The sequence below is a fragment of the Takifugu flavidus genome, chromosome 1, assembly GCF_003711565.1.
Source record: "Takifugu flavidus isolate HTHZ2018 chromosome 1, ASM371156v2, whole genome shotgun sequence".
In the NCBI taxonomy this organism is placed as follows: Eukaryota; Metazoa; Chordata; class Actinopteri; order Tetraodontiformes; family Tetraodontidae; genus Takifugu; species Takifugu flavidus.
The window spans coordinates 19814615-19835902 of NC_079520.1; the positions used below are offsets into that span (position 1 = coordinate 19814615).

The 21288-nt window shown below is 38.9% G+C and overlaps 3 protein-coding genes across 5 annotated transcripts; 1 reads left to right on the plus strand and 2 right to left on the minus strand.

Moving 5' to 3' along the window:
• Nucleotides 1-208: 208 nt before the first annotated feature.
• LOC130535548 (eukaryotic initiation factor 4A-I-like) lies at nucleotides 209-2568 on the minus strand. Its single transcript, XM_057050641.1, has one exon. It carries the CDS (start codon nucleotides 1500-1502, stop codon nucleotides 294-296), a length of 1209 nt encoding a protein of 402 aa, XP_056906621.1. The 5' UTR covers nucleotides 1503-2568; the 3' UTR covers nucleotides 209-293.
• Nucleotides 2569-9354: 6786 nt separating this feature from the next.
• On the minus strand, nucleotides 9355-14662 carry LOC130522143 (5'(3')-deoxyribonucleotidase, mitochondrial-like). Its single transcript, XM_057026198.1, has 5 exons — nucleotides 13646-14662; nucleotides 12854-12954; nucleotides 12600-12660; nucleotides 12398-12512; nucleotides 9355-11141 (listed from the first exon to the last, which is right to left on the minus strand). The coding sequence occupies exons 1-5, from the start codon at nucleotides 13916-13918 to the stop codon at nucleotides 11002-11004; spliced, it is 690 nt and encodes a 229-aa protein (XP_056882178.1). The 5' UTR covers nucleotides 13919-14662; the 3' UTR covers nucleotides 9355-11001.
• A 454-nt stretch (nucleotides 14663-15116) lies between these two features.
• Nucleotides 15117-21078, plus strand: cops3 (COP9 signalosome subunit 3). 3 transcript variants are annotated; one of them, XR_008949546.1, is made up of 13 exons: nucleotides 15117-15305; nucleotides 16100-16229; nucleotides 16602-16714; nucleotides 17051-17100; nucleotides 18194-18286; nucleotides 18448-18627; nucleotides 18703-18867; nucleotides 18974-19147; nucleotides 19269-19355; nucleotides 19524-19637; nucleotides 19718-19798; nucleotides 20323-20525; nucleotides 20919-21078. XR_008949546.1 is itself a non-coding variant. In XM_057026121.1 (12 exons), exons 1-12 carry the CDS (start codon nucleotides 15251-15253, stop codon nucleotides 20374-20376), a joined length of 1296 nt encoding a protein of 431 aa, XP_056882101.1. In that variant the 5' UTR covers nucleotides 15117-15250; the 3' UTR covers nucleotides 20377-21078. The 3 variants fall into 3 exon arrangements, 2 of the variants coding, with proteins under 2 accessions (XP_056882101.1, XP_056882112.1); XM_057026121.1 differs by having other exon boundaries at nucleotides 20323-21078; XM_057026132.1 differs by having other exon boundaries at nucleotides 18727-18867; nucleotides 20323-21078.
• Nucleotides 21079-21288: the final 210 nt, after the last annotated feature.

The window sequence follows — 21288 nt, forward strand, 5'->3', positions numbered from 1 at the left end:
TTCTTCTATTGGCGATGCTCAACAAAACCAACAATTGAAAGTACATTCTACAATTCGGATATTATTTGGATGTATCAATACAAAGGAATTCGTGCATTATATTCTTTTTATGTGAGGTATTCATGAAAACAAGTTCAATAAACATTGCACTACACAAAATATGTACTGTATTTTTGAGTTTTATTTTCAGATTTTTCTACACAAAATATGTACTGTATTTTTGAGTTTTATTTTCAGATTTTTCTATTATACGCAGTTTATTCTTAAACAGGTTGAAATGTGGGAAGAAGACTTCAAAGGATACCAGCCACATCTATGGGAAGCTCCTCAATTTGGATGCTGTAAAACTTTTGGATTTCTAAGAGTGTGTGCTGGCTGTCTTCTGTCACCATGGTTATGGTCACTCCCTTCCTACCAAATTGACCACCTCGACCAATTCCGTAGATGTAGTTCTCCACGTTGGTGGGGAGGTCGTAATTGATCACCACTGACACATGCTGAACATCGATTCCTCGGGCCATCAGATCAGTGGTAATCAGCACTCGGCTGGAGCCAGAGCGAAACTCCTTCATGACAACATCCCTCTCGCTCTGCTCCATCTCTCCATGCAGGACAGAGACTGTGAAATCTTCTGATGTCAGCCGCTGAGCCAGCCACTCTGCTTTCCTGCTGGTGTTTACAAAAATGACAGCTTGGCTAATGGTGAGAGTCTCATACAGGTCAAACAGGGTTTCCAGTTTATACTCTTCTTTTTCAGTGTTAACATAGAACTGTCGAATCCCCTCCAGGGTCAGTTCCTCCTTTGTAACAAGGATTTTCTTTGGATTCTGCATAAAAAATTTTGTGACCTCCAGAACATCAGGTGACATGGTTGCTGACATTAGGACCACTTGGATATTAGTTGGCAGTTTAAGGAAGATTTTATAAATTTGGTCCTTGTCCTGACCCAGCATCCAATCTGCTTCATCAAGCACCAGCATTTGTATGGCCCTGGGAAAGATGACCCTGCACATTAACATGTCAAAGACACGTCCTGGTGTTCCCACGATGATATGAGGACTCAATGACTTCAGGGTATCTATCTCCTGACAAAAGCTTGTCCCTCCAACACAGGCATGGCAACAGACCCCCATGTAGTCCCCCAGACTGAGCACAACTTTCTGAATTTGGTGAGCCAGCTCTCTGGTGGGTGCCAGGATAATAGCCTGGGTCTCTTTTATGGTCACATTAATTCTCTGCAGGACGGAGATGATGTAGGTCCCTGTCTTTCCAGTTCCTGACTGTGATTGTGCGATGACATCATGTCCTTTGATGCATGGAATGATGACTCGCTGTTGAAAGAAAGAAGGCTTCTCAAATCCATACGCAAAGATGCCTCTGAGCAGATTCTCATTCAGCTTCATGTCTTCAAAACACTCCGCAGCATGATCCCAGTTTTCATTGATTATCTCCTCTGTCTCTGAAGGAGCTGGATTCTCTGGATATTCTGGTTGTCTGTACATGTTTGTATTAAGATGAACTGCTTAGTTAGTTTCATTCGTTAAAATACCTTCAATTACTTATCATATTAGGTAAATTGGGTAAATTCAACTGGAGATAAAATCAGTCCATTTGGTGCTTTAATGTTACCTTTTATAAATAATACTTTAATCATCAAAGCAGTAATATATTGTAACTGAAGTAAAATTATAACAGAAAAGAACAGGAAAGAATTCTGAAGAATCGTGTGTTTTTCTATCATGTATCTGTGTAGGTTTAACCCAGATGCACTATGGAAAGAATGTAAGATGATTTTGTTTTATCAAGCATACCTAGAGGAATGTGCATAGATGTTGGGAAACAGAAAATACACTCACTGATATTGTGTATCTGCATCTGTGTGCGTTGAGGCTTATAGTGCAGTGCTGCCATTTCAGTCAGAAAGTCTGTTCACAAAAGCAGCTGTGAACACATGCTGCTGGCACAGATTCAGTCAATTTGGCAAAAAAACACATGAAAAACACACAGTACTGAGAAAACATTATTGCAAATGCATTTTTGCTTTAACTTGAATTTGGATGATGATCTGGACGTTAGGTAATAGTTAAACAGACATAGACTTTTTTATTACATGAATCAAATGACTCTTTTTTTTTTTGGTTGCTCTTAATAACGAGGCCCTTTTCTCTTTGTGTTCACATTCTTCTCAGCTGATAAACAAGTTGTTTAATTAGCTTCATTCTTTCTATCCCAACTCTGTTCTGCTCAGATCATCAGCTTGCTGCACAGATCCCATTCACACTTGCTGACTTTAAATTCACAGAAGAAAACCTGGGAAACTTTTATCTTCATAGTTTTCTTACTACTTGCCAATGGAGGTAATTGTAATAAACTAATATCTTGTTATTTGTATGATAAAACCTTGGCAAGTTGGCATTGAGCACATAGGTTGGACACATAAAAAGGTTACTGCTGAACAGAGTGCACAATCCTGCTTGGGAGTAAACAAGTATTTATGTCTTTAGCCATGTGGCACAATTCATTCTTCACTAACTTCTTGTTAAGTGAACACCTTACAGCATTTCTTTACTGTCAAGCTAACATCAAACTACTAACCATTGGTGAGGAAGTGTTACATCTGCAGAAAAGATGCCTTTCAAAATAAGATTTTTTTAAAATCATTTAACATTACTTAACACCACAGTCACTCTGCTACCTCACTTTGTCAACTGTTACACATAGAAATAACAAATAAATCTCCCACTCATACCGTATATTGGGATTATCAATAAAAATAATGTCTGTGTAGATTCTCAATCATCCAGGTCATAGTTATCCAAGGTAGTTTACTTTGTCAACTGGACTGTATTTCTTCTCCTTGAAGACGTTTTGCCTTCTATCCAGAAGATTTCTTCAATTTATCTGAACTGAAGAAGTTCATCTGATAGAGTCTTTGCCCATTTACTGGGTTTCTGATACGTGCTATCATACTTTGGTTGTCTTCACCACTGGGTCATGGTTTCCTCTCCTCTCCTCTCCTCTCCTCTCCTCTCCTCTCCTCTCCTCTCCTCTCCTCTCCTCTCCTCTCCTCTCCTCTCCTCTCCTCTCCTCTGTAATCATCTACAGGTATCGCCGCCTTCATAAGCTGTATGCTGACCTACTGACCTCCGACCCTGCTGAGCCACCCAACCTGACTCTACCTTCAGCTTATTTTAAATAATATAATGTATTTCTATGTTCAACCTATTTTCTCCTCTACCATTCCTCCCCTTTCTCCTCCCTCTCTATCCAGCCAGCCATCAGCAGGAGGGTCCCCCTACGTGAGCCTGGTCCTGCTCAAGGTTTCTTACTGTTAAAGGGGAGTTTTTCCTTGCCACTGTTGCTTGCTGGGGGTCAGGTCCTGGGATTCTGTAAAGTGCCTAGAAACAATTCTGATTGTAACAGATGCTATATAAATAAAGATTGATTGATTGATTGATTCAAACGCTCTTGTTTGTGCACATTGAGAGTTATCAATCCCTTTGAGAAGCTGCTCCAAGTAAATACATTCCTGTAGTCATTGCTGGCTGTTGTGATTAGATCATCAAACTATTTCACCAGGTTTTTCTCTCATGAACATGCAGTGATCTGCAGGAAAATTCCTGCTTTGTATTTTTCTGATCTATCAAGGTCACTCTTGAGGCCATGTAACCACCTGCCCCCTACTGCTTGTATGCCTGGTAGCAGTCAGGTGAGCCTGAGGTTTTATTTTATTTGAGTAATTGCATCTCCTCATTCATTGGAGTTATCTAATGACTTGCATCAATTGATGCTATAGCATCCCTGTAGCTCTGAGGAATGTGTGGTTTTTTAACACTTTGTTAGGATTCATATGCAGGTGCCAGTGTGGTTTCACAACGTTAACATGCTGAGATGAATAAATCAAATGCCAAATCCCATGAATGATTTTCCTGCAGGCAACAGAACTGGTCTTTTTTTAGAATGTTATCCTCACATATACAGCCATATGAGACTTTCTATCCTCCTGATGACGACACGCTCTGACAGATTGTCCAAAAAGGAGACGCACGCTTGGGCCTGATAAAACTTGGCACGGTTAGATGGTGTCCCACTGCTTTCCTGTGTACCCTCAGTCTGTTACCTAAATACGTCAGCGTGTGAAGATTCCTGGCATAAAAAATGTACAAATCAGGAGAGGGATAGTAGTGAGAAGCTTACGGTAACTAATCTATTTTAGATACCGTGATTCCTCTGTGCATATTTAGTGACACCTCTCTTGGTCTCACAGTCTGCCTACTGAGAATATAATCCACTGGACATCTGTGAATTCAATGCCAACAATAGCCCTCTAAATCAAAGACAGGAAACACAGTCCCATGAGGGCCCAATCAAGAGGTTTTTTCTGTCCTACCAGGTAGACTGCTGGTTTCAGCATTGGATCCCAGTTTCCTTGGTGGGAGCAGCTCTCTCTGCAGGCTCCCCATCGCTGTTCTAAATCCAAAAAGCATGTCCATGCATCCATATTCACAATTTAGGAGATTAATCAAGAAACAAAATGAACCCTCCCGTCTCTTGCCTTTGAAAAACAAGGTGTGAAACCGCACACCATAATGGAATGCTGTGAGTCAACGTGTGTTATCGTCACATACGCACATGTAGCTTTAAATGTGCATTGCATCATTGGCTTCATCTAGTTCCTCAGCTCTTGTGACCATATTGCTTCTTGACTGACTGCTTTATTGATCCATTTGCATTCTTTGGAGACCTTCAGATGAATGGTGAATGTAACTCTTATTGTATTGTGTTAAGCCCTCTACAGATGATTTTGGCAATAAGTTTATTGCAAGCGATGCTCTGAGATGCACCATCAAATAAACTTGTGTGTGACAACAACTTTGTAAGGACAATATCATTGTAATGGTAGTAGTGATTCCACTGAAAGTTGGACTCTTCCAGCAAATTTTAATAACAGAAATTTATTTTACTGGATGAAAAAAGATGCAGATGCACCCCTGCCTCTAATACCAGTTTGTCTTTGGACACCCCTTTTATAGAAATACAGATACGTTTAAATAAATATGCAAGAGGTTGAACGTTATCAAATAAAATAATTAGTTGAAGCCTTCAGCTGCCAGCTGGCCTGTTGAACTGTTCAACATAGGGCAATATATATCTAAAATAGTATTTTACTAATGTACGACTGAGGTAAAATCTTCATACTCAAAATGTCCCGTCATCTCTCAGACCATAAGTGATGATAGCCAGCCGCGTTTGGTTTTAGCACCATACTTCGTAAATCAGTGATGAGGGGTGCTCCTGAATGGTCTCCACGTTGGTCCATTTATTTTGATTCCCTTGCAGTTGCATCTCTTATATTTATAATAGCTGAATCTTCTAAGTAAATGCTTCATCAATCTTTCGGCCCTGATGAGTGACTGGATTACAGAGTTGGTTGAACCAATAGAGGTTCACAAACATCTCAAAACTCACTTCATGTTCTCCTTAGAACCTATAAATAGCCAGCTATGTGCCAGAACAGCCCTCTGCCCAACGAATCCAATGTGGAAAACCCATTATGCCAAATGCACTTCGAAAAAAAAAATACATCTAAGATGCAAACAAGTTTCCACCCCATCTGATTAGTATTTGCCCACATGATGTCTTTCCTAAACTGAAAGCACATCTGCAAAATATCTCAAATAGATTTCCTGTGGAAGCCGCTCAGCATTTTTCCAGTCAGCAGCCTGCAAGCTATTCTTGAAAACAGCCCATAACTGTGATGCATTCAGTGCTAAATAGTTGAGGATGTCATGGGAACCATACATGCACACATTTGGTAAATGTGTGTCATGTTTGATAGAACTAACTTTCTATCAAAGAATGGATGCAGACACAAAGCATAAAACATGATTAAAACCTTGACAGAAAAATTCTTTGTTTCCTCAGATCATTTCACTTGTTTCCGGTGACTTTATTTCATTGTACCAGTACATTATCTAAAAGTAATTTGCATGTGCAAGGAATTTCCAAAAAAATACCACTTGTCTGGAAAAAAGAAAGTACCATCAGTTTTGCATTTAATGACTTATTGGTAATGAAATAGTCTTTCTCAGAATAGTAGAATTAATTCAGTCATATTATTCTAATGGTTTCAGTGAAGCCTCCATGTCTTTCACTCTTATTATTAGCCATGGAGAAAAAGTTGTTTTATCAGTATTATTCACACCTAGCCCCTCCAAACTGAACCCTACTGAAACTGAAATTCTAACTTCAACCTTAAAATCACATCTTAACCCTCAAAGAGTCCTTTGATATTGTGAGAATTGGCCAAAATGTACTCCCCAAAAATGTCCCCACTTTGCTGTGTAAAATGTGTATTGTTACTCGGTATGTGGCAATTACCAGAACACATACAAACTGATGTAATTTCACTTTGAACAAAGGTTTTAAAAAAATAAGCGGGAGGATTAAAAAAAAGCAGAACTATTGCTACTATGCTAGACACAATAAAACTTTATTGGTGTTTATCAGTGCTGCTGTACTGTCACTGCAAGTGTTTGCATGTATCAGTGTTTGACTCCCACCAATAATGCCTGTTCAGCAGTACACGGCGTCCTGCTCCTTTCAGGCATGGGTGGACGGACAGTTGCCTCCGACATGAAAGGTAGAGAGGAAAAATGACAAGGTGAACCTAAGATTAATTTAAAAAAATAAAAATAAAACCCTCTGTAGCTGTGCTGTTGTGCTATAATTGCAAATATGTTCTGATGATGTAATTTACAGCGCCAAAGTACACAGAGTTAATGGCTGCGGCAGCATGCTGGTGCACAGCAGGAAGTGGCTGGAGATATAATGGACTAAATGATTCTGTCTCAACCCTGGTACTTGTCCCAGTTTGGGGGTTTTATAAAGCAATGTCAAACATAACCCCCTTTATTTTACCATCAATTGCTCAGGGAAACAACATATCTCCTCCTACAGACCATTTGCCCCCTCTGAGTTTGTTGTCAACTGACTTTACTGGCTGATTTACGGGCAATGCAAATGGAAGTAATTTGAGTTTAAAATACACTTTATCACTGCCTCAAGATTGATCAATTTAATAAATTATCAGGATTTCCATCTGCTGGCATATCATTGGGTAGACAGCAGGCATTTCTTTCCTGCTGTGCTGTAAAGCAATCAGACAAACAAACAGAAGAGTAGCCCAAACAGGCAGTAAATGCAATAGTTAAACACAGGGATGGTCGTGACGCTCGGTGATGTAAGGAACTTAAGCACCGAGGCAAACAGGGAGACCTCCACCTGTTCTGCATTTCATGTGCTTGGACGTGCTTTCTATAGGCTCCCTTTTCCCCTTCTAGACGCGTGTTTGTGTTGTTCCGGTTCACAATGTGTTTTTTTTTAGAGGATTGGTGCAGGCATAAACGAACTGGTCAATGCTTCCCCAGAACACACAAGTCCCAAATGATTTCATATGACATGTACGCAGTCAGTCTTGTCTAAATATTGTCTCGATTTAACCATCAGGCCTCTGGTGTCCCAGGGACATCTCGTATAACTTCACCGCAAAAACAAACCCTGTTCAAAGGAACTCTGCTAGGATTCTTGTTATGAGCAGAAGGAGTCTGTGAAAAAGAAGTGCGTGCTGTAGTCCCAGAGGTCACATGGCTCATCCTTCCCTGGAAGCCTGTAACAAACTATCTTTGCTTCCCTGCGATGCTGCTGAACTAGAAGCATTTGCCCCAAGTGCATCAACAGAACAAGCAAATCTTTTCACAGAACCCGATAACAAACCACAGAAGTGATTTTAATTGTCTAGTTTTAGTTTTTTTTAACTTTTTACATTTATTTCATGTTATTCACATATTTTAATACGTCTGCTATTGCATAACATACTTTTTGTATGAAAATGCTATGTGAGCAGCATATTATGACAAAGATCAGGACTAAAATAGGGAGTCAGTATGGTAACTAAAGCTTTACATCTTTCCCTTAGGTTTCCAAAATATAAAATCCGGATTGTCCAAATCATCTGGATGTTGTGATTAACTCTGCTCTATAGAGTAATCTTAAAAAGTGGTCTAAAGTGAACCACATCCTTCTGGGTAAACAATAAGTTGGTTGTTGACTCTGGAATTCCTGCCTACTCCATCAGGCTTTGCCTGCAGTACTTTGCTGTGGCTGCCTGTGAGGTTCATTTAAACTAAAGTAAATTAGTGTGTCTATTGATCCCCAAATACTAATGTAAAGAAGAGGGATGCCATCCTCATTTTCAGGCCACATAGAAAACTCTTCATCCAAAATAAAACAGAAGTGTGTTAGTATTTACGGACCCAGTCAAAGGTCAAACAGGGGATTTAGAAAATCAAGCAGCTCATCCAATAAAATCTTTCAGTTGGTCAGCCCTTACACAAACAAAGTCACATTTTTTTCCCTCTAATCAGATCCAGATGTCTGTCAACACAAGAGCAAATGTGGGGACTGTAACTTGAAAGCCTTATAAGATGTTAGTATAAAAATAAATGTCAACTCTAAATAAGGGTCAGACGAGACAAACACAGAAATGATTTGGGACAGCGAGTGAGACAGCAAGCATAGATGATGTGTTTTTTTCCCCGAGCTGGTATTATGGGTGAAAGTGACTCACTGTGTGGGTGTCTGGTTATTTGTATTTTTATATACACACACACACACACACACACGTGTGTGTACAAGTTATACAATTATTAGGTGTTTTTTTTCCCCAAAATTAAGATTCAGTGTAAGGTTCTACTACGACTACAGCTGCGACTCTCACCCTTCATAAAAGAAACTCATTTATGTCAATCTCATCTAGACAATAAAATCTAAGTTGCTAAGAAGGAAAAGCATACTTTATTCGATGGTTTAAATTCAAGTGGTGGGGGCTGATGGTTGAGTCATTCCCCGGAGAAGCAAAAGTGTGCAGAATTAAGAAACTTTGCATAAAATCTCCCTTATCAGCTGTGTCAGAGGTTCCTGGAAAATCCTTCAGGAAGAGATCATAACTTCCTATATTTCAGAGAAAAAGACAAGTTGGTGCAATTGTTCCAAAGATCTGGAGAATCTAATTATATTTAGGAGGAATAGTGATGAGCATTGTCATCAACAAGGAAGGGCAACCTGGACAGGTCAGCAGACCTTCACAGATTCAGGGTCTCCAATAAATCTAACGTGATAGTTGTAGGACTGTGGGAGGACAGTGGAATAGTAGGAGAACAGCTACAGGGTTAGGACATTTACCTGTGCAGAGAACAACTGCTGAAGGCCAAAACAACACCGTGCACACCAACAACAGAGTTGTGTCAGGAAACTGGATAGAGGATAAAATTTTTAAGCCATCATAACACAGGATTCATTTAAATACTTTATTTAAACTCTTCTTTTCAAATAATAAACATAGTGGGTGTTAAAAAAAAACAATGAGCAGATACTATGATTGATGCCACAGACGTGCATGTTACAGTACAGGTGTCAGTGGAACCATTGTCTTTCCTCCACTCCTATTTCTGTGGTTCTTTTTAACTCCAACATCTTTTTAACAGTCATTAAAATAAGTGCACATGCAACCTTTAAGTTTATCGCTGCAGTTTCACATTGAACCAGTCTGCACAGCTCTGTGCATAAATGTGATAATCATGTCGAACTTGCCTTAAAGATTCAGATATTCTGCTGTGAGGGAAAGGAAGTTCGATCAATTTTCATTCTCAGAAAGGACTGTTTTTTGCCACTGAATGGGCTCAATAGAGGCTCGTGTAATAGATTTTCAGATTTATGATGATAATGTCTGATATTAGAAGTCCTTCAAACTGGAGACTAGACTGATACTCAGTATTAGAAGCTGTGAAAAAGCAGTGCAATAACAAATTCAAAGAAATTCCTATTTTAGCCAAACATCCCTAGTGGCCAGGAAGTTGTGTGACGTTCATGTGAACAGAAGATTGTCCAGAGGAAATTACATTTGCTTTTTAGTAAACAGAGAAAAAAGAGACCATCTGAAGGTTATTTGGCATCCTGTTATTCTTTTTCTGTTGAAGGCAAGAGAGTGAAAGTAAACAGCATCTGAACTTAAAGCAACAGGCACAAAACAGACAAAATGGCTTTAAATGCACATCCAGAGGAGCATTAGCACCAGAGATAAAAAAAAAAGAACCTGACAAATGATTGATAAATAAATGGATGTTAGCTTTTTACAGCTCATTACAGTTTTGTCACTTGGGTGACTGAAAATGAAACATGAAGAGGCTCTGTATGAATATGTGCATAAACATCACAAGCACATCTTAAAAAAATACACATATTGCATTTCAGTATGGAGACATAAAAAATTAATTGTGTTATTTTTGTTTTGTAGTTTGATTTGTGACATTTTGAGATGATGCTCTCTCGCTCATTTTTTAGAGATAAACTTTCAGAGATTTAGAGATATTACATACATTACATATTACATGCAGAATTATTTTACTCAGTCGTAGCATGTGTTCCTTTTTTGAAAATATACTCTTAAAAAAAGACTATCTAAATTTAAAAGTGCTATGAACACCATGCATATGTAACTACAAATTTGAGTAAAATTGTATGTATTTTCTTATAGTGGCCAATTTGTGGAAGATTTTTAATCTTAGTGAATGAGTGTGCTGCTTTTGTGTTTTTTTGAGGTGAATAATTATATGTAAACAGTAACCCACAAAATAAAACAACACAGACAAAGGCAGAGCTATATCTGCCCATTTAGATTTATCACAAGCTCAGTTTGAAATGCTTTTTCTCTCCAGCAGAACTGTTCTGAGGTCTGAAGTTTCGCTGGCTGTAACCCACTACTTATTACGTTGGTGCCCTCTTGTGGTCAAATGTAAAAATAAATTAAAAACCTTACCAGTATTGCACTAGAATAGATTTGTTCCTGCAGTGATCCTTTTTGAATTCTGCCATTGATTTGGGAACACTGGCAATCGAGGGATTTAAATTAACGGGAATACTGGTGAAGGGGAGGGGTCCTCATCACTGCCGTTTGCTGTTCAGTATTGCCCTCCAGTCATCTGACCAGGAGTTAAGTCGCCTCTGGGAGGGGTTGACAGTCAGATGCTTATTGTGGCAGGCAGTGAACAGGATGTGCTCCCAGGTCGGCTTGGCCTCAACACCTGATCAGGACAGAAATGTGACATCAGCCACAATCTGAATGACACGTGAGTGCAGAGAACATACAAACTGTTGCCTCAGACACCTGCGCATCTGCAATAGGGATCCGAATATCGCCACTATGCGGCTCTTTGCCGATTATCATTGACTGTTTTTTTATTTCACCACCTACTTTTGAGAGATGAGACTCGCTTAAATTTTAAAGACCCTTGAACATTAATGCAAACTAGATTAGTCAGATTCTTTATATACCATAGTCAATAATAATTTACAAAATGTAAAGAGAATACTGAATGAGACCAATCCTAAGTAAAATACATAAGAAATAAAAAGCTTTCCCAGAGCAAATTTTTGACTTATGAAGAAACAAAGATAAATATACAGTTAAAAGGGGTTAGGATTCTGTGATAATAAACATGGTCGTGGAGTTTTAAAGTTTGACATTATGACAGTTATGACATTTGACAAAAACGATAAAAGATATCTGTTCTAAAATATCAGTTATGGGTTTTATTTACTGTGAATAATCTGTGTCAACCATGAAAAATCCATATCTATCGATCCCTAATCTGCAGAATAACACGGTACACACTGGCAGGTGTGCTAAAAGGTGCAAATGCAACATAAATTAAACCTAATTATACCCACATCACAGCACACAAACAGCATTATGTCATTCGATTTAACCTTTTCCACTTCATCCATTCCATTCATTTATGCACCAGGAAGACTGCTAAAAGCCGAATCCTCTTTAGCAATATAAACATTTTGTTTCATGCAATTTTTATTCCTACAAGCTTCTTTTCCCTCTTTCTAACAACACATCTACAGTATTTCCAACTGTGTGGAAGCTGATCCCACCAAATGTTTACGTTACCCTCAGTGTTTATGTCACGTAAAGAAGAAAACAGTTAAAATTTGCATTCATTTTGCTCTTTGCGACAGTTCATAAGCTGTCAACAGGATCGTAGAATTAGCGCAGGTGCCTGTTTAACAGTTTGCAAAGATAGCAAGGCTACTGGGTACAAGACTGAATACTAATGCAAATTTTGTCACAAAAATTAAAAATAAAATGTTTATCATTGGCTCTACAAAAGCATAAAAGACATGCTATTAGCTATGATCCACTCTAGGGAACGGAAAATCTAAAAACCTTTTTTGAACAGCTATTCGCATCGACAAACAAATGAAAGGTCACCCATCTATGCCTCATTAATTAATGTTCAGGGTTTGACGAAGGCTGATATAAGCTCCTTACCCAGAATGTCAGGCTTGTCGTCGATGAGGATGTCTCCGGTTATTAATGTTTTGTCTCTGGTCAGGATGACCTGCTCCAGAAACTCATGCCCCAAGTGCTTCTCAACCCAGGCATACTGGACACACACGCGCAGCAGATGGGAGCCCATTAGAAGACAAGGAAGGCAGTAATGGTTGTGTTGTTTGGCAGATGAGCAGCTCACCTTCTCGTGCGGGCAGTGATGGTAATGCTTTATAGGGCTGGTGCAGATGAAGACATCTGTGCTGTGGACACAGCAGGTAAACAAGGTCAGAGGGGGTGTAAAGACATATTCCGGTCACTTACTGGTGACTGAAACATCAACTTAGTCTGCTACCACCAATAACAAGCATGCACTGAAGACTTTAAAAACAAATTATCTTATTAAGTCTTTAGAACACAAAGTTTGTTGGAAACTGGTGACTCTTCAAGACATACTTCTCCATCTCTGCCATCTCCTTGACAGCCTTCACTCCTCCTGGCAGTGGGTCCAGGTCAATGAAGAAGTCCTTTGACTCCCAGATACTGATGGCTTTCTCCTGGAATTTAAGAATAAATCACACAACTGCATAATGCACATGCATTCTAACTTGAATAAGACTGTGCTCTCAAATGCTATTAAAGTAGGAACTGAGGGATTGCCTGGACAGGCTATTTTTTAAAGGTGATGTAGCAGCTATGTGGTTGTAAAATGCAGGCTATTTGCAATGTCATCTGTGCACTCAGCATTCTACCCGGTAATGTCTTGCACCTTAATGTCCTGTACTTTATTCAAAGCCTTGAGGAAATAAGTTTAACTTCAGAAACCCCTTCAATTACACAGATATGACTGCTTAAGGAACCTGTGGGTCTGCAATTAGTGTAAAACAAAAGGCTTTATTACCTAAATTATGCTGAGGTAATGATCAGTCTGTGTGATGAGCTAAGTCAGCTGTGCACTACACATAAATTGCACTGTTTCCTTTTATAATAATATGATTAATAATAATAATACATTGCGTATTATTTCGTGTGTATTTTGAATTGACAACTATGTGCAAGAGCATCTCTCTATTATGTTTAAATGCACTTTAATGAAATAGGTTTAAAATAATGCAAAAGGCATCTTGGCGTGGCTACACGTACTGTTCTAGGACTGTCTCTGGTTTGTCTCCTTAAATTTACCCACAACCGTAGGGAAATGGAGTGCAAACAACAAAATGAAACGTTTCCTTAATTAGTTTCACTTACACGCAGGTCGCTCCTCAGTCGTCCGTACTGCGATGACACCCAGAACCCCCTCCTGTCATCTAAATTGATATAAGGCTCGGTCGGGTACCTGCTGCGGTACTTCTTCAGAAAACCCCCCTCGAAGTCCGCCAAGACCCCGTCCATGTCAACCAGAACCCGCAGCTTCTTACCAGAGGTGTAGCCGGAAGACATGTTTCCGCAAATCTTCTTACACGGCTCACTGAGCAAAGTCGAAACTCTTCCGAGCAGGGGTGTTGAATGTATCCGTAACATTGGAGCCGACGATGGGGAAATGAACAGTTAAACACCTCTAACGAATGAATTGAACTGCAAATAAGTCTAAAAGTTTTCCAAATGCTGCAGAACAGTGCAATATGCAACCATTGTCATAATTTGTGTTGACATTAGTATGTGTTGCAACATTGTCATTTAAGCATTTAATTTATTATTTAGGGCGTCCCTCAGACAGCTGCAGATCAGCTAGCGGCTAACTTTAGCTCAGGTTAGCAGGGCCAGGGCGTGCAGGTCAAATGTGACACGCCATCGGTCAGGATGTACTAAGAGCTATGTGCATCGTTTGCCAGAATGATGTATCTGCCACACCGTCGACCCAACACATTTATCGAGGTTATGAATGTAAATAACACAAGTAGTACACGTTGTTATCGGATTGCACTGCTACACTAGTGGGCACGGCTGCAAAACCTGCAGCCGACAGTGGAGATTGTAAATGGGCAAGATGGCTCACTCTTCAACCGAACACTACTCCGAAAATTTGCTGGATAAAATAATAAACAATACAGAATGAATTATATGACTAGTTATTGTGGTTGTTCTAATCCCGTTACATCCGCATCCAACCCCTACTAGTTGTTTGTTTTATTTTACATTAAAAATATTTCTAATATTGATTTTTATGATTTCACCTTTTACCTATTTCCAAATAGCGCCTTATAAACTCAAACAAAATTATTATTTTTTCGTTTGTTGTTTAAAATTGTTTAGAGCATTCTGTCAATCTATGCTAAAAAGAGTTAAGTGTAACCGTATAGAATATATATACGGGATTAACTTCTGTTTATGACCGTTTAATTAATTTCTTAGCTGTCATGAAAATTTCATGAAAATAATTCATTAGAAAAACCGAACCACTATTTTTTTTTAAATTAATAATATTATAGGATACTTGCTCTTTAGCATTCACCTTGGGTGGTTAAAACGTAGTTGGAGATACGTTCTTACATTTCAGACGAGCATCTTTGTCGAAAACCTTGTAACTTTCGTCATTTCCTGTGATTTTTTTCAGACAGCAGTGTTTTGAATAAAAATGTAAATATATTAAATACTGTGAACAGAATGTAATTTAATATTAAGTTATTCATTTTTAATGGAGTAATATGACCCCAAAAAAAAGGAACATTGTGTGGCTGGCTTTTAAAGAACCTGACGTTGGATTCTCGTTCCCATTTTTTTTTTTTTATTGATCTCGCGATAACTTCATATCAGTGGCGGCTCTGTGGCCCCCTGTCTCAGCCCGGACGGAGTTGTTTCTGACGTTTGAATGAAAAACAGTGCAAATTACCCCCACATTGGACCCAGGAAATAATGGCTTCAGCCTTGGAGCAGTTTGTGAACAATGTGCGGCAGCTATCCGCGCAAGGTAGGGCTCCTAAACTCATTCGCGAGGTAGTATTAGCTGGACAGCTAGCATATGCTATCTAGTGCCTTGCCGATAGCAAGTCAAGCCAAACTGGCCAGAGCCCTCTTTTTGCTTTACCATGTAATCAATCTGCTTAAATAACCCTGGCTGCGAGGGTTCTGTAAAGGATCTCCATGAGATGCGTCAGGGACATCAGTAGTTACTGCTAGTTGGATAACTTCACCGAGGTCATTTATAAATCTTATTTATTGTTTTAAACTGGAAAATATTTTCTGGGGATTGCCTACCGGAAGTCCCACCCCACCCCACCCGATTGGCTGTCGAATGTATTTGGCTGTTATTATTGATCGAAGTCGGCTGTCAATCCCACTTTCGTTACCTCATTGTAAGGCCTTGACAGGACATTTGACCGTCCGATTTCTCATACATAACCCAGCAATAGCACAGTTGTCAGTTTGGAATTAGTATGTCATCTACATTTGTAACGTCCAAATCAGCCTAAATACACCTGCATGAAAGTATGAAGCACTACTCCTTTCGAATATTTTAGCAACTTAAGTCTTCCTCAACTTATACAGTAGTGTAGAGATCTTTAGAGCAGAATTCAGAGTTTAAGATGTTCAGTTACACTTTTCAATATTAATTAAAATGATGCTTATTAAACCATATTAATTACATATGTCAATGTAGTATTGCATTTAGTTACACCTCGATATGAGACATTTATTTGGCTGAATAAGTGAGGCTAATAAGTTTAGTTTCTCACAAATTTCCTGCCTCATTGACCTTCACAGGCCAGATGACTCAACTGTGTGAATTAATCAACAAGAGTGGGGAGCTGTTAGCCAAAAATCTGTCCCACCTGGATACGGTGCTAGGGGCCCTGGACATCCAGGAGCACTCCCTGGGTGTCCTAGCTGTGCTGTAAGTAACATTGTGCTTATGATCAGTTTAACTTGTCCTAAATCCCTATTTAAGCTGCTGCATTGCATGGTTCATTTTTTCCATTTAAACTTTTTTAAAGCCTGGCTTTTGACTTGAAGGAAAAGTAAGACCTCTTGTGATGCTGTATATTTAAGAAAACTGTTTTTATAATGTAATTACCCCTAAGTGGGTACAGAGTGACAGATGCAGATTCTTTGGAAAGAAAGAGATCCTCTAAGTTCAATTTTAAACTATTTGCTCTTAAGCCTTGAGTTTTATATTTTATCCAGCTAGAGACATCCTGTGTTTGAGATTTAAGTCTTGCATCAGGATCTTCAGATATTTGCTATCCTGTTACATTTTTTCCTCTAGGTTTGTGAAGTTCTCCATGCCAAACATCCCTGACTTTGAGACTCTCTTTTCCCAAGTCCAACTCTTCATCAGTACATGTAATGGGGAGCACATTAGATATGCAACAGACACTTGTAAGTTTACGCTAACCAAATCTTCAGTTGTTGTTGCTTCACAACGTTGTTTGAACCCTCTTCTGTTTTGTGATAAATGTGTTTTTAGCTGTTGATTTTTGATACACATCCAGACTTCTTTTTTTTGTTTTTGACTCATTCTTAAACCACATGTAATGAGTTTGTTTTCATTTGTAAAATATTTCTGGCTAAACATCACATTCATCTATCCACTGAATAGATTAGAATACAGGTGGCTCTGGCCATAATGAATTTCCGATGTAGATGTTTGCAGTTCAAGGATCATATTTTCCTTATCAAAATAATAATTTTCTGTCTTTGCGTTTACTCTTACAGTCGCTGGTCTTTGTCATCAGTTAACAAATGCCCTTGTAGAGCGGAAACAGGTACGATCGTTGGTTTCGACTTTGCAAAACTGTAATTTGCTGTGGGATCATTTTAATAATGGAATACTGATTATAACAATAATTGTGTGGCCTACCCATTTCACTTACCCCCAATTTCCACTGAAAGTGTCTGCGCCACACACTGTGTAGCAGATATATAATAGCTGCATTTCCATAGTGAGTGCCAAAGCATAAACATTCACATTCATCTGATACATTTTAAAACTATACACAATCTAGGATATGGACTGCGGGCTGTAAACTCTTGTTTTAATAATCGCATCACAGTTCCTTAAACAAGTCGCATCACAGTTCCTTAAACAAGTCGCATCACAGTTCCTTAAACAAAAATGGACAAGGAGGAAGTGATAATTAATGTAGAAATATTTTCTATGACATCACAAATCCTCTACAACGACACAAAAAGAAACAAAGAGACATGGTGGGAAATTGTTGGGGATTTTGGATTGAATTTTAGTTTGACCATCAAGTTAATTATCATTTCAGGTACTTTTTAACATGTTTTCATTGCATGATTTCGCGGCAGCAGTCTCAATTATGATTTTGCTCATCAGCACATCAGAAATGCTTTCAGTGGGCGAGGACGTGCACAGTCAGTCGCTCCAGATTGGTGGCACAGCTAAACACGTTCAGTGGAAATTGGGGATGAAAGTCCTCTGTTGCTAATGCCATTTTTGTTAGCGCAACAGTTTAAATTCATTAGCATTTGCATTTGACTGAGGACACTTGGTTCAAAATGGAGCTATTAAAAAAGTATCTGCAAGTTATTAGTTACAGCTTTACAAAATATAAGACATTGTTGTTGGATTCCCATCAGAATGAGAGTGTGACCTGTGTGGGTGTAACTTTTAATGTGCTATCCACCCTCTGCCACATCAGTACACTTTAATCCTCTTTTCCAACCCTGTCCAAGGATGAGTCACAATTATTTATGACTGACTTTCATCCGGATCTAGTATGTCTTCCCTTTTTTCTTTGATCTAAATATTTTAAAGTCCTGGGCCACGTCCATCATGAGCTTCAGTGCTGCAGTTGAGTAACCATGTTTTATGTTGTTTTCTCCCTTTTTCAGCCTTTGAGGGGAGTTGTCATTCTAAAACAGGCAATAGACAAAATGCAGATGAACACAAACCAACTTACCTCAGTTCATGCAGACCTGTGTCAGGTGAGTCACTACTGTGCTTACGTCTTTATTTTTGGTTTTGATTAAACGTTGCAGAATTTTGCAGACAACATCCATGTCATCTCATCTCTCTTATTTTCTCCTACTTATTGTAAGCTTGTTAAAGTTTCCGTGTTATAAATAATCCCGTCTTTTCCTTGCAGCTGTGCTTGTTAGCAAAGTGTTTCAAACCTGCTCTGCCCTTTTTGGAGTTGGACATGATGGATATTTGCAAGGAGAACGGAGCTTACGACGCAAAGCACTTTTTATGTTACTACTACTATGGTGGCATGATCTACACCGGCCTCAAAAACTTTGAAAGAGCACTGTATTTTTATGAACAGGTATTCTGTTTTATGAACAGTTGAATGTATGTCATTTAATATAATGAATTCTTGTTTTTCTAAGGTATGTATTAGACATTTCTTCTTCTCGCCTGTCAGGCAATAACCACTCCGGCCATGGCAGTGAGCCACATCATGTTGGAAGCTTATAAGAAATACATCCTGGTATCACTCATCCTCCACGGAAAAGTGCAGCCACTGCCTAAATACACCTCCCAAATAGTGGGGAGGTTCGTCAAGGTAAGGAAAAAAACCACCATGTATGAATGTCATAATTTCATAGAGAGCTTTGCAGTGACTAACCTGTTTTCTATTCTTGCCTGCTTTGTCTTTTTGCTATCCACAGCCCCTGAGCAATGCGTACCATGAGTTGGCTCAGGTTTACACCACCAACAACCCGGCAGAGCTGCGCAACTTGGTGAATAAACACAGTGAGACGTTCACACGAGACAACAACACAGGCCTGGTCAAACAGTGCCTCTCCTCCCTGTACAAGAAGAACATCCAGAGGTTAACAAAGGTAGATGGCTGTTCATAGTTTTTGTGAGTTTATTGTAAGACAAATTAACTCAATGGTACATGTGCTTAGGCTCACGGTTGCAGCACATCTTTTAGACAGATCTGTTTTCTGTTTCCTGCAGACCTTCCTGACACTGTCTTTGCAAGACATGGCAAGCCGAGTGCAGCTGTCAGGCCCACAGGAAGCAGAGAAATATGTGTTGCACATGGTAAGTCGGTTCAGAAAAACACAATATATGTTTGTTTGTTTTTATCTCTGGACTTGAAGATCATAAAACACAGTGTTCTAATTGTGTATTGAACGCATCTTTTATCAATTGTTCTTGGGATGCTCTGATTTTTTTTCGCCTGTCACACTCTCTTTTTTTACCCTGTAGATCGAAGATGGTGAGATCTATGCTAGCATTAACCAGAAGGATGGCATGGTCTGCTTCCATGACAACCCTGAGAAATACAACAACCCAGCTATGCTTCACAAAATTGATCAAGAGGTGAAAATAGAAGTCACATGAAGGCATATAATAAATTCCAGACCAATCTTAACATTCTCTTTCCTGTCTGTTTGGTGCAGATGTTAAAATGTATAGAGCTGGATGAGAAACTAAAGTCTATGGATCAAGAGATCACAGTAAACCCCCAATTTGTGCAAAAGGTGAGGAAATATTCAACAGGATAAAATAAATTTAGACAGTTTACGTTGGGGAAACAGAATACATTTTGGTTGCATTGTATGCTCCTTGACTGTTATTTTTTAGTCAAGTATTGTGCTTTCAATGTTAAATGAGAATCAGAAATTTACTTAAAAGATTTACTTCTATGTTTTGATTATTATTGTCAATCTCTGCGGTTGATTGTCCATATATACTATTTATATATAAGTACTGGTTTGACAGAAGGTATAAATGGAATGTTATACTGGGACAGAGGGGATAAATTGACAAGTTATAGTGCAACAGAGGGGATAAAAGGGCTGGTTATAGTGGGACAGCATGATAAATTTACTGGTCTTGCAGGTGCAGGAGCTAACTGGTTTTAGTAGCAGAGAAAATAATTTTGTGGATTTTCACCAAAAATCATGTAGTTACCATGTTACCTTAAATGATTGTTTCTTAGATGCTTTATATTCTTTTAAAAAGTAATCTTTCAGCTAACCTTTTTTTCTTTCTCATCATTTAGAATATGGGAACACAGGAGGATGATGTTGGTAGCAAAACGTCAAGTTATTCCTGAGAGGCCTGGGGTGGGGAGAGAACGCTGCAGCCAACCAACACGTTCTTCCTGGGATGAGTTGGATTTTTTTTAAAGAGGAAAAACAAACCTTCTATTACATACTGACATTGGTCAAGGAAAATCTAACTGTGGAAAGATGATCAATTTAGGTATATCTTCACAGGTTCTTAAGCAAAACAAACAATCCTTAGAAAAGAAATGGATGAATTTTTTGTCATTTTATTTATCATTGTGCACATTGGAGCACCACTGCTACATTAACAGAAAGGACAAAACTAATATTCTGGATTTATTTGTTCTAAACGTGTGAATAATCTCACAATTTTGGTTCTGCTGCATGGTGGCTGACACAGGAAAAATCTTTTCCCGAGAAAAAAAATCAAAATCTTACATTTGCAATGATTTTGTCTCTCACGCTCATTTTGGTTAGAATGAACTGATCATAAATAGAAAATCATCTGGATATGCCTCGAGTCGGTACTCATTGTACAATGGGATCGAGCCCCGCACTGTTTGTTTTTGGGTTTTCTTTACTTTTCTAGGTCGTATCCACAAGAGGTCGCTAGAGCACCGTAGAGAACACAGTATTTGAAGGCTTGCTCTAATCAACAGAGGACGTCAACAGATGAACCGGTCTTACATGTCATTCTGGGAGCTTGAGCTTTTGTGGATCTGTTAATAATAAATTGTTTACAGAATACAGCCTTGGGTTTGCAGAGTAGTTTCTCGTTTATTTCTTCTTCTTGCTGCTGTTTTCGCAATCACACTTTAGCACTCTTGTCTTTTAGAATAAAGCTCATACTTGAGTTGGCCAGTAAGAGACTTTAGAGGCGGATATGTTGCATGGAGAAGCAGTAGCCAATCAGCGCGCAGTACCCGTTTAATTTGGGTGGGAATAAATAAGAAAAGAGC

What these genes read in the sequence shown, in the direction of transcription:
- LOC130535548 (XM_057050641.1), bottom strand. Translation starts at nt 1,502, where the DNA reads ATGTACAGACAACCAGAATATCCAGAGAATCCAGCTCCTTCAGAGACA.
- LOC130522143 (XM_057026198.1), bottom strand. Translation starts at nt 13,918, where the DNA reads ATGTTACGGATACATTCAACACCCCTGCTCGGAAGAGTTTCGACTTTG. An exon ending in GAGATGGCAGAGATGGAGAA is followed by an intron (nt 12,661 to 12,853) that starts GTATGTCTTGAA and finishes CTGTGTCCACAG; the next exon opens with CACAGATGTCTTCATCTGCA. An exon ending in ATCACTGCCCGCACGAGAAG is followed by an intron (nt 12,513 to 12,599) that starts GTGAGCTGCTCA and finishes GTGTGTGTCCAG; the next exon opens with TATGCCTGGGTTGAGAAGCA.
- cops3 (XM_057026121.1), top strand. Translation starts at nt 15,251, where the DNA reads ATGGCTTCAGCCTTGGAGCAGTTTGTGAACAATGTGCGGCAGCTATCC. An exon ending in CCCTTGTAGAGCGGAAACAG is followed by an intron (nt 17,101 to 18,193) that starts GTACGATCGTTG and finishes TCCCTTTTTCAG; the next exon opens with CCTTTGAGGGGAGTTGTCAT. An exon ending in AGAAATATGTGTTGCACATG is followed by an intron (nt 19,356 to 19,523) that starts GTAAGTCGGTTC and finishes TTTACCCTGTAG; the next exon opens with ATCGAAGATGGTGAGATCTA.